The sequence below is a fragment of the Trachurus japonicus genome, unplaced genomic scaffold (genome assembly GCF_045865225.1).
Source record: "Trachurus japonicus isolate A0001 unplaced genomic scaffold, Traja_1.0 AP030730.1".
Lineage (NCBI taxonomy): Eukaryota > Metazoa > Chordata > Actinopteri > Carangiformes > Carangidae > Trachurus > Trachurus japonicus.
Window position 1 is genome coordinate 16,857 of NW_028220863.1, and position 12,166 is coordinate 29,022.

The window sequence follows — 12,166 nt, forward strand, 5'->3', positions numbered from 1 at the left end:
AACGGACCAGGTGATGGGCTGACTGGTCCTGTCTAACTTCTGTGTACTGGGTGCCATTGTGCAGGGTGTTAAGGCAGCCTTCCTCCACTGCAGTCCCTATGGTCCTGGACCCTCTGGCTGGTGGGGTGGGCTGCTTTCAGCTGGGGGGGACTCTATCAGCTGCTCCCAAGAGAGGCATTTGACGCATTTGACACCAACAAGGTTTAACTTTAAAACCAGATTAAATCATGGTTTAAGTTTAAATTCTGTTGCACGTTAACTGTGTTTTAATCACATGAAGGTGTGTGTGTGTTTGTGTGTGTGTGTGTGTGTGTGTGTGTGTGACTGTAATCACATGAAGCTGGCTCTAGAGTCTGTGTGTGTGTGTGTGTGATTGACTTGACACATAGTTAGTTAGTAGCTGCATCGGTCCCCTGTGGCGCCCCCGTGTTGCTGGTCACCATGTCTGATGTTATGGGCCCCAACCTGACAAATTGAGGTCTGCCAGTGAGGTAGTCTGTGATCCTGGTGACGAGGGCCGGGTCAACCTGCATGGTGGTGAGTTTGTCCTTCAGGTGGAGGGGCTGTATGGTGTTGAAGGCGCTGGAGAAATCTATTAAAAGAACTCTCACAGCGCCACATTCCCTGTTGAGGTGTGTGAGAGCACGGTGCAGTAGACACAACACAGTGTCCTTGACTCCCACCTTCCTCTGGTATCCGAACTGGAGCGGGTCCTGGGCCTGCTGCACCTGAGTCAGGATCAGCTGCTCCAGTGTCTTCATCAGGTGAGAGGTGAGGACGACTGGTCTGTAGTCGCTGATGTCACTCGGTCGACCCTTCTTTGGCACCGGGATGATGCATGATGTCTTGTTTTCCAGAGTGTAAAAACCTTCCCCAGACGCAGGCTCAGGTTGTAGATGTGTTTCAGGGGCTCTGCCAGCTCTGCAGCACAGGCCTTCAGCAGCCCGGGACACAGCCTGTCTGGACCGGCTGCTTTCCCTGGGCAGAGTCTCCTCAGCTCTTGTCTGACCTGCTCCGAAGTTGACTGAGATGGGGGGAGTGGAGGGGTTGGGTTGGGGTGAATGACAGGGCAGGGCCAGGGGCAGGGGCAGGGGCAGGGGCAGGGGCAGGGGCAGTGGGGTGGGTGGGTGGGTGTTAGGGGGGCAGACGTAGAGTCAAACCTGTTAAAGAAGATGTTGAATTTGTTTGCTCTCTCTATGCCCCCCTCCACCACAGCACCACCGGACTTGCAACCAGTGATGGTCTTCAATTTTATTATCTTTTGACCACATGTGAAATTTGCTAAATAAGGAGCAAATGATCAAATTTATCAAATGAGTGGAACTATGTCAACAATGTTATTATATTTGCCTGTGCATACCTAGGGCACAATATAACACAAGAAGGTGATATGGTTCTTACCTCAGTGCCAGAGGTCAGAGGAGGTGGTGATGGTGGTGGTGGGGTGGCAGTGGCAGCGTGTGAGGAGGAGAGAGGGCTGATGCTTGTAGGGTGTCCCTGTTGCTGCTGCTCACTGTGAAACACAGATTTACATTTGGTACTGTGCTCTCAAAGCAGAGTTGTGTTATATACATTCAGGTGTGTGTGTGTGGAAAGCTGGACAGCCGGTGTGTGTCGGTGTGTGGTTGGACTGGCCCGATCTGAACGATCTATGTTGCTGGGCTGATGTTACACTGGAGTGGACAGGGTCTGACTCTGAGGCTGTGCAGGTCTCAGAGGAAGTTATATCTGACCCCAACATCTCTGTAAAAGAAACTGTGAATGTTTGTGGAACACAACACCTTCTCCCACTGAGACATGCTCGAGGTCACCTCTTGGGGGCGCGACAACAAAGGCAGCGGCAGCACTGGACTGAGCTGAGACTTCAAGGGAAGACTGCATGTCTCCCAGCTGCAGACCACTCTGTCTCACATGCTGTGTTCAAAAATCGTGCCGTGGATGAGAGCATTGTGACGTGCTATAAAAGCAAGATTGCAGGTTTTACCAACTAAACTGAATCTTTCCATCTGGTTTCCAGGTAGCCATGCTCCTTACTGTATTCACCATGGCAGAGAGCAAATTTGAGCAGATATTTCTTCCATCATGCTGTATAAGCATTCTCCTGTGAAGCCGAGCATGTTCAGCCTGTGTAACTATGTCTCAGTGTTCTCTAATGTTACTGCCAACACCCGTGATGTTGTTGTTGTTAATGAAAATCACAGAAAGGTGCTCCTCCTGGAGGTCGGCTATACCTTTGATCACAGCCTAGAGGAGGCCTAACCAGCAGCTGAAACAGACAATCTCTCAGCTAGGCTACAAATGTAAACTGTTAATTTTTGTCATGTGCACAAGCTGGTGGTGAGGGGCCTTCAGGTGGCCGGCCTCAGTAAAACAAGAGCTAAGCAGTTGTCAAGGTATTGCTCAGTTTCAGCTGTCATCGGAAGCTGCTCAATTTGGAGGAGACGGTGTTTGTTGTACCCTTGATGTCTGCTTCCTCACCTGACCTGTGTATCATCCTGTATGTAACGATGTTCAGCTGCCTAGACACATTGAATAACTGTTTTTTCGTTGATTATCTGCACTGGTAGCGTTTATGTCCCTTGTGCAGGAGAACCTGTACTTTTTTCCTACAGTATGTGGACATAAATAAATAGTTCAAATGTGTGTGTGTATACATATATACATAGGCGGCCTTACCTATGTTTCAACCGTTTCAATTGAAACGGGCCCCAGCCACCAGGGGGCCCCCAGCTGCCAGCCACCAAGTAAAAGACAGTACAATAATTCATAGGTTTCACCTTAACATACACACACACACACACACACACACACACACACACACACACACACACACACACACACACACACACACACACAGGCCTACATCCACCACACACACAAACAGCTCTGTCCACCGTGCGGTCACACACTCGACCCCTGATCCGCTCTACAACTGCGCGCATCATGCCACACCGCGACGGTAATCGCTCCTGATTAGTAATATGGAAATATCAATAACAACGTAGGCTTACCTTTGAAAACGGCCCGCAAACTATCAATAGACCCTCGTTTTCCTTCTCCCAGTAGGCTATTATTCCTTTTCTAATGTCCTTTTGTTTTTCCTGCTTTCCTCCTGACGTGCGCACATTGATTGACGTCTGTCAATCACTTTCCTCCTCTTTTCTATTTTCCTCGGGTTAAAATGCCTCCAAACAGGCGATCTATGAGTACGTCCTAACTTAACAGAGAAATAAAACACAGCGAGAGCACAACTAAAATGTGATATTATTGGCAGCTTATTTACAGATGTTAATAATGGAGGAGACAGCTGTCTGTGGCTGCTCCAGCACCGCAGCACCGACAGGATCAGCGCCTGTAGACGTCTGTCCGTCCGCATCGTCCTTTCCTTGCCCGTGGTCGTGGTGCTGAAATAACGCGGAGCACTTTGCTCTCATTACTTTTGTTGCAAATTTAAATTCAGAATATTGTTAAAGCCTGTAGTTTTTGATTGTGTTAAGATTCCTGTTCATGTCTTTTTTTTTCTTCTGGTTTCTTGCCCTGGTAGTGATTTTAACACAATGTTGTGCGTACCTGGGATGCATGGATAGTGCGTTTACTGCGTCCTTTCAGGGTTTAAAGCATCAGCGACACATGGGCACATGGCTGGCAAATAATTTTATGTTTAACAGGGTAGGGCCTCATATGAAATATTGAAACGGGCCCCCAGATGTCTAAGGCCGCCACTGCATATATATATATATATATATATATATTAGGGCTGTCAAACGATTAATTTTTCTAATCGCGATTAATCGCATTTTTCCCATAGTTAACTCGCGATTAATCTCTATTAAAAATATTATATATGGCGCTTTGTACATTCAACACTCCAAAGTGTTGAAAGTCCAAGCCAAAGTGTTATAATCTCTAGACAAGCAACTTTTAGACCAGACCTAGTAGGCCTACCTAATCATAACACATGATGCATGAAACTCACACAGAATTGAAACGAATTGCATCCAGTGGAAATTGCCCGTTACTTTGCTACACCTCTGCTTGGCCATGTGCATTTGTTGACAACAGAAGCCGTCAAAAAATCAATGGATGGAGCTGTGGATATATGTTAGACTGTGTATATTTGTGTAGCAACCAACTTAAGGTGCCTTACCGCCACCTACTGGACTGGAGGTCCCACACTCCAGTCCTCCAGTCCAGCAGACAGAGGACAAAATGGGCCGCGATTAACAGCGATTAAAAAAATGTAACGCGTTATTTTTTTTAATTAATCGCATCGCGATTAACGCGTTAACTCTGACAGCCCTAATATATATATATATATATATATATATATATATATGTGTGTGTGTGTGTGTGTGTGTGCGTGCGTGCGTGTGTGTGTGTGTGTGTGTGTGTGAGTGTGTGTTCACTCACGCTGAGAGTCGAATCCCCAAGGCTGCAGTGAGGCGAGTTTGGCGTCCGTAAGCTCTGGGCTATGATCACATACCAAGTCCTGCCTCTTGCATCTCCAACGGTATTCTCAGGGACGCAGGGATGAACTTTCTTGGCCCACCTGGCTAAAATGACAAAGTTCAGAGTGCTAACAGAGTATCACTGTTGTGTCCTTGTGAATTAAATGATTATTTCAAAAGTGACTTCACTACTGGTAGATTGTTGTCCTGCTGTCCACTACAGGTACTCCCATCCATATGCAGAGGAAAGATTTGGTCAACAGGAATACACTTTTTCTGCTAAGCCTTCCTAACCATTCACAAAGTGAAATACATTCATACCCCAAATAGTTTGTCCGCTAAAGTTGAATTAAATCAACTAACCACATGACTTTGATGCAGGGGACTTGATGGTTTGGGCCTGAATGTTGCTTGCCATCTTCATCCCGTTTTCTCCATCATGGCTGGTCTGATGACTTTGGTTTTCTTCTCCTAAAAAGCACAAAATAATCAAAGTATTGCAGTTAAGCACATAGACTTCCTGCACAAATAAGTACTTTTTCTGTTGGTATGCATCATGACATCTGACACCCATGCATGGAAGAAGATATTGAAATTACCTTTGGGTTAAGCTCCTGTGTCAGGCTCTTCGTTTTACTGAGCATCTCATTGAGCTCAACTTCATCTGATGCCATAGTAACTAAACAACAAAAGATCTTAAATCCACTATCTCTGATCTGTGGGGAAAGTGTACTCTCTGCTACATGTTTCTACCTGAGCTTACCTCTGTTTACACAGAGGGCTAGGGGGATACTACTACTAACCAGATAAAATAATCATGCTCCGCTTCAGTATGTCATAGTACATGTTGGCATTGGCAGTATGTGGCGTATGGTCTGAGCACTGACAGACAAACCCCCCCACCCCTGTAGCAATGCTAAAGGGGTGGGCAGTCTGCCTGTCTACCCTACTGTGACATACTGAAGCAGAGCATGATCCTCTCCCTTCAGAAACTGGGCCCAGGGTGGTATTACAACATGATAACGAGCCCAAACGCCCCCCCCCCAAGACGACCAGTGCCTTGCTAAAGAGACTGAGGGTAAAGGTGATGGACTGGTCCAGCAGGTCTCCAGACCTAAACCCTATTGAGCATCTGGGGGGCGTCCTCAAACAGCAGGGGGAGGAGCACAAGGTGTCTAACATCCACCAGCTCCATGATGTGGTCATGGGGGGGTGGAAGAGGATTCCAGAGTCAACCTGTGAAGCTCTAGTGAACTTTTGTTGCCAGCGGTTCAGACATTAATGGTTGTGTGTTTAGTTATTTTGAAGGGACAGCAGATTTAAACTGTTATACACAGACTACTTTACATTGTGTCAAAGTGTCATGTCTTCAGTGTTGTCCCATGAAAAGTTATAATAAAATATTTACAAAAATGCGAGGGGTGTACTCACTTTTGTGGGATACTTTGTCTGCACATCTATTTTTTTTCGAACATAACAGAAAAAAATACAGTTCACCTGCCACATCGTTGCTAATCGATACAGCATATATACTAAAAGTAGCAGCAAATACACATGCATGACTACATTACATAAACACAATTAACAACAATAATTGTAATAGAAATTGTAATAACAATGAACATCATTTTGTATTGGACCTTTCAAAATGTACAACTCACAAAGTTCAAAGAAGAAATGTACACTGCTCGTCAAAAAAAAAAAAGTCTCCACTTGGATTTAACTAAGCTAATAGGCCAGACGGCATGGATGATTATGTTTCAGCTATGTTCCAACTTATGTATCCCTAACTGATACAGTCTCATTTCTTAAAACCATGTCAGAAGACACATCCTGGGGTCGTGGAGCAGATGTTAATCTGTATCAGAAGGGTCAAATTATTGGCATGAAGAAAATAAAACATCTAAGGAAATGACTGAGACTACTAAGATTGGGCTAAGAACTGTCCAACGCATTATTAAAAACTGGAAGGATAGTGGGGAACCATCATCTTTAAGGAAGAAATGTGGTCCAATGTGACCACAGAATCAGCGTTTCTGCTAGAAAAAAATGTCACCGGACAACGTGACCGGCAGGTTTTCAATTTACCGGACAAATGTTTGAAATTCCGGTCATTATTAATAAATAATAGCCGACTGCACAACTGAAAATATTGTAGCAACCCCGTAGTAATGTTGTTGTTATGGTGTTTAAGTTCCGTGATATCTGACTGACTGTGAATGTGTAGGCCTACGGTACGGGCCAGGCAGGTTGGATGAGAAGCTGTGGGGCCGGGGTGAATGTGAGGAAGACAGCTGTGTGTGTGTGTCTGTGTGTCGGTGAGTGAGTGAGGAGGAGCAGAGGAGGATGTGAGAGCTGTCAGATAAGTTTGTGTTATGTTGTTGTACGTCGGGTTGGACCCTACAATATCAATAAGAACGTGTGCTTAACATAGACGTCGGACGCGAAATAGTCGCGGAGCGGAGCAGTTTCCTTTCTGTCCCGTTAACCGATTGTGTCAGATGCGCCAGAGCGCACGCGCTCTGCCGCGATTTGTGTTTATTCATCACAGAGCGCGCGAGAGATTGATACACACATTCAAACAGGCTACACACACATACGGGCTACACATATCCTACCCACAGACACACAGCTGAGGGGCCGAGGCGGCACGGAGAAATGCGCATCTGGTGGCGTGACCCCAGTTGGTGCTCAACCTGGTCAGTGGGTGCTCGTGCGCTTGACATGGGCTAATAATAATAAAAAGTCCGCTGCTTTGCAATAAAAACTCAACAAATAAACTGAAAAAAAATCCCTTGACAAGTTCTCTTTTTTTCTTTTACTTTTTACGCATTTTCGCATGTGTGAAATGTGCTGCAGCTGTTTTAAAATCTAATGTGTGCAGTGTCTCCGCGCAGCTTGCTCTCCGCCAGGCGACTTCACTGTGCTGTTTTGATGCGATTCTGCAGAGTGAAGCCTCTCTCCACTCAGGGTAGATGTCGCTGAAATCTCCAATTTCGTTTTTGTTTGTTTTTTAAAATAAAATTCAAATTGTGCTCGGACTCGGAGGGAATATTTTCACCGGACATTTTGACCGGCGGGGTTAGAAAATTCCGGACTTCGGCAGATTTTACCGGCCAAAGTCCGGTAATTACCGGACAACGGAAACCCTGCACAGAATAAAGATCTTAACCCCAGAATCTTTGAAAAATTAATGCAACTCTGGACGGAAATAAATGTTGTGACATTGCAGAAGCTGATTGAAACGATGCAACAGCAAATGCGTGCGGTATGTTATCAAACCTAAAGGCGGTCCAACAAAATGTTAGAGGGTGCGACTTTTTGGCCATGAAACTTGCAGAAAATACAATGACAATAAAAGATTGCAACAGCGGGTTCAGTAACATGTACAAGCAGTAGCCCTACCGTTTTAAATGGTTAAAGTAAGCTACTTTGGTAGAGGCTTCAGAGTGCATCATCAGAGTCACTGTCAGAGTAGTCATCTGATGCACTGCTTAAAAAGTTGATGGTCTCTGCTCCAGTCAAAGTTGTCATTTTTGCCTCACATTAGCCATCATTTTCTTGATGTTCTCCTGCTTTCTTCTGATGATGCTCTGCAGACCATTCAACCCATCCTCATTTAGGCTCCATGGTGAATCTTTAGTGTATGGCATAATAATATACATCTGTATTAGTAACTTAATCATAACAGATTAATATGTACACTCATGCTCCGTAAAATTAGAAATACATGCCTTGCATTGTTGCCCTGCTAACCAAGCAGGAGAGCTCTTTCAGTGAATCAACACAAGATTTTAAGGACTTCCAGTGCTGATTCATCTCTGTGATGAGAATCTTCTTCTCCTCCTGAAGTCTCCTAGTGGCCATGACACTGTCAAATGCTCTCCTCTTTGTCCTGAGGTCGACAGAGTCTGGAAAACATTTATGACCAAACAACAATCACGTATAGAAAATATCAACTTTGAAAAGATCTATGAAGTCTTGTGGATATGCACACTAATTTTAGGCATTAAAGATGTGCACATTTGCGGAAATCGTTCAACAGACTGGTGTACCTACCACTGTGTGGCAGCTGCCATGGCCATGCTGTGTCTTCTGACAGATTGGTTTCCAAGCACAGAGTTTCTGCACTTGGTACCATTCTGTTATATTTCTCAACAAACGAGGTCAGGATCCCTCTCTCCTTCCTAATCTTGCAGCGGATTTTGGCTCGACCCTTGTTGCTGTCTGTGTCCCTATAAAGACACTGCGAGCGTCTCTTGATGCTTGAGACCAGCACTTCAATCTTGTTGGCCAAGTCAGTAGCCTTGTTTGTGTTGGTGGATGTTGCTGTACAGAGGAAACATGTATGAGGCCTCTTGACAAAGTAAGTAAAACAGAATGTTACAAGCAGGTGTTGTCACTATTTCTGAGACTGAAAATCTAAATACCCTATATCTTGACTACATAAAAGTCTGTCAGACAGTGTTTGCTACAATAATAATTACAATAATAATAACAATAAGTAACTAAATTAAGGCATTTCCTCACCTTCTGCCCACTCCTTCACATCGCTGACCCAGTCTTCCAACTGGCTGTCAGTCACTGACAACTCTGCCTTCATGGACTCCAGATTCTTCAGCTGGTCTTCCAGAGCTTTTGTGGTCTACAAATCACAGTGACGATAAAATAATTAGGTAAACATTAGGCCTGCACGGAATTAGATAAAACGGCAATGTGCGATAACCTTGTGCAAAATTGGGATGACGATATGACTTGTGATAAATAAACATGTATGTAGCCCAACAGTGGTCATGGGGAGGAAAATAAATAATGTGCCGATGTGCACAAAAGATACATGTCATTAAGTCCTAACTTGACGCTACTAGATATAATTTGTCACCACATCTTAATTAACTTTTTTATTTATCTTGGTTCAGGCTGTCTTTATATTATATTATTTTATTACACGGCTCTATTGAATGCTGCTCTCTGATTGGTCCAGCGCTGCGTTCTGCGGTCTGTTATTTCTGTATAACAGACCGTCGTCAAGTATAACAGACCGTTGCTAGGGACGCCGCTCTGATCAGCGCAGCACAGAAAAGAGAAACTATGCAGGATATTTACCTTGTGTTTCATTTTTACCGTCATTAAACAGCTTCGGACTAATAGCGATGTTAGATAAATGACTGGTAACTTGTTACAAGGAGAGTGGAGGCTCCTTCCACATCGCTGCTGGAAACCAAACCTGCTGATCAGAGCCTCTGACCCGGTGTCTCAGCTCTCCTCTCCTCTCGGTGGCACCGCGACTCCGCGACACAAACGCACCCCGTAAACAGTAAAATGAATCTCTTGTTTATGACAGATACGACTACACACAATACACACATCTTAACATGTGTATGGTAATCTATCGATCCACTGATTGATTATCAAAGGCTTCAAATGCACAAACGGGAGGAGGCTCGGCAAAACAGCGGAAGTGACCGGTCTTGCAGATTCGCTAAATGCAATTTTAAATCGATGAAAGTCGTATTTTGATCAACATTATGTTTCAAATTAATTATTTCACTCGTAAACCGTGTAATAAGCGGGATAATGTACAGTTGGTCGGTTGTTATGGAGAAATAAACCCCTTCATGTTGAATTCCATACAACCTGTCGGGGTTTATTTCTCCATAACAACCTCCGAACTATACATTATCCCTTACATATTATGTATGTCAACATCTCGATGATGATGAAAATATGATAAATTGTGCAGCCCTAGTAAACATTTTCAAGTCCACAGCCTCAACCTCTACTATTAAAGATTTAACACCCAAAAAGTGATTATTACTTTCAGATATCTGTGGGACAGAGAAGTGGCCAAGCTTTTATTCTTCTGCTGATTCCAGCGCATGGACAAGATTTCTTAAACCTTCTGTAAATTTTTAATAATGTGCCATCTCACCTGCTTTTGACATATGTTTGGTTGTCACAGCTATACGAGACAGGAAGGCATTGACCTGTTCCACCTCCTCACCCAGGGTTAATCCTGCCCCCTCCTGATATGCCCCACTCCATTTGACCTGTAAAAATACATTAAAAAAACAAAGCCTATTAAAACTTGTAAATGTTGATGTAATAGTGTAGAGATTTTCACAGAGTAATTATGTTATATGTAATGATTACTTACTTCACATTTTAAGTCATGAGCTTTGGCATGTACCACTGACAGGAAGGGCTTCATGTTCAGAAGAGGCTGGAGCTCTGGGAAGGTTTTTGCTAGCCTTTGGAGGTAAGGCCAATACTTGCACGTCACATCCATACAAAAAAATGTTGGACTCGCACTACTGGCCAGCTTTTGCTGCAAGTACAGGGGATATGCAAATATTTCTCCCCTGTACATATTGAGGGCACAGAGGAGCACTCCATGGCGACAGACTGCAAGTTCCAGTCCCTCCTCATCTAGCTTGCTGGCTGATCTGGCTGAGGTCTCTCTGGCCGCTGACCATTCCCCTCCACAAACACCTCTGCCGGAAGCCTACAAAATGGAGACTGATTGATGAGAATGATCCACAGAGTTACCTTACTAAACTCTACAAGGAGATTATTGTATTCCCATACATATATGTATGGTCTGCAGAATTACATGTTTTGTTTTGCTCTGAATGCAGCTGACGAAGCTGGTGACGTCATCATCCTTAGCTAGGAAGACACCATCGAAGATGGGCTGTTCCTCAGATCTAAATACAGCAAAGGGACACTTCATGACATATTTCTAAGGTTAATTGGTGCACATTGAGAGAGTTATGCTTTGTTATCAGTTCAAACACTATTACATTCTAAATATTTTATAGTACCGTGCTGCACTCTTGAAACGATAATGCTTGCGGTTTCCATCGACGCACACCGCAAGCATATGTGGACTGCACGCAGGACAGCTGAAGGGCTCCTCCTTGCAGATGGTGTCCACTTCAAACCGTACAGCCTCCCACTCAAAGAAACTTCTTAAGAAGCTGTCTCCTGAGATTTTCCCAGTCCAGGGTTTCCGCTACATGTAATTGATCGTGGCGCACCGCCACGGCAAAATAAAAGCCGCCACACCTTCAGAATGATGATTTTTTTTTTTTTTTTTTAATGTTAAAACAATGTAAAGCAGGTTTTCCACTAGGGGTTGCACAGACTAGTCCCCTGCTCCACAATGACGTTTTGAGCTTGACGTCGACTAGTCGCTGATCATGTGGTAGTAGGCTACAAGAGTAGCGGCTTGAAACAACAGCTGAGTGCGCTGAATGAAATAAATACGAGCGCCGTCAAGCTGGATAGAACCAGATGGTACCAGACAGGAAGTCGGGCACAGAAAAGGCGAGAGAATCCGGTCAATTTTCAAAATAAAATAAATGATGATTAAGTTTGCTTGTCCGTCTATAGATATTTGTCAGTTGCGTCTGCACACAAGACACACATCCATAGGCTACATACAGCGCTAGAGACAGACCTGTGTGTGTGGAAAACCGAGTAGCTACAGACGGGTCGATGTTTGACCGGCGTGGAGAGAGAGAGCAGGAGAAACTGCCGCTTCCGCGGGCAGTGTGTCCGGGCTGCCGGCAATTAAAAAAAAAAAAAAAAAACTCCGCTCATATCGACAGCTTTACGTCGCGCACAACAACAACAGCAGCAACCAACCAGGAAAAACTAAAACTGTGAGTAAAACTGTGACTGAGCTGATGGTGACGAGGCCTGTGTGTCGTTTT

At 44.5% G+C, this 12,166-nt stretch overlaps 1 protein-coding gene across 1 annotated transcript; it reads right to left on the reverse strand.

Annotated features, from left to right (window-relative positions):
* Positions 1-389: 389 nt before the first annotated feature.
* Positions 390-11,331, reverse strand: LOC146960083 (uncharacterized). Its single transcript, XM_085772631.1, has 11 exons — positions 11,273-11,331; positions 11,062-11,155; positions 10,606-10,953; positions 10,381-10,498; positions 10,267-10,340; positions 8,979-9,093; positions 8,183-8,359; positions 7,989-8,085; positions 1,402-1,513; positions 869-1,024; positions 390-818 (listed from the first exon to the last, which is right to left on the reverse strand). Exons 1-11 carry the CDS (start codon positions 11,329-11,331, stop codon positions 390-392), a joined length of 1,779 nt encoding a protein of 592 aa, XP_085628757.1.
* Between the last annotated feature and the right edge of the window lie 835 nt (positions 11,332-12,166).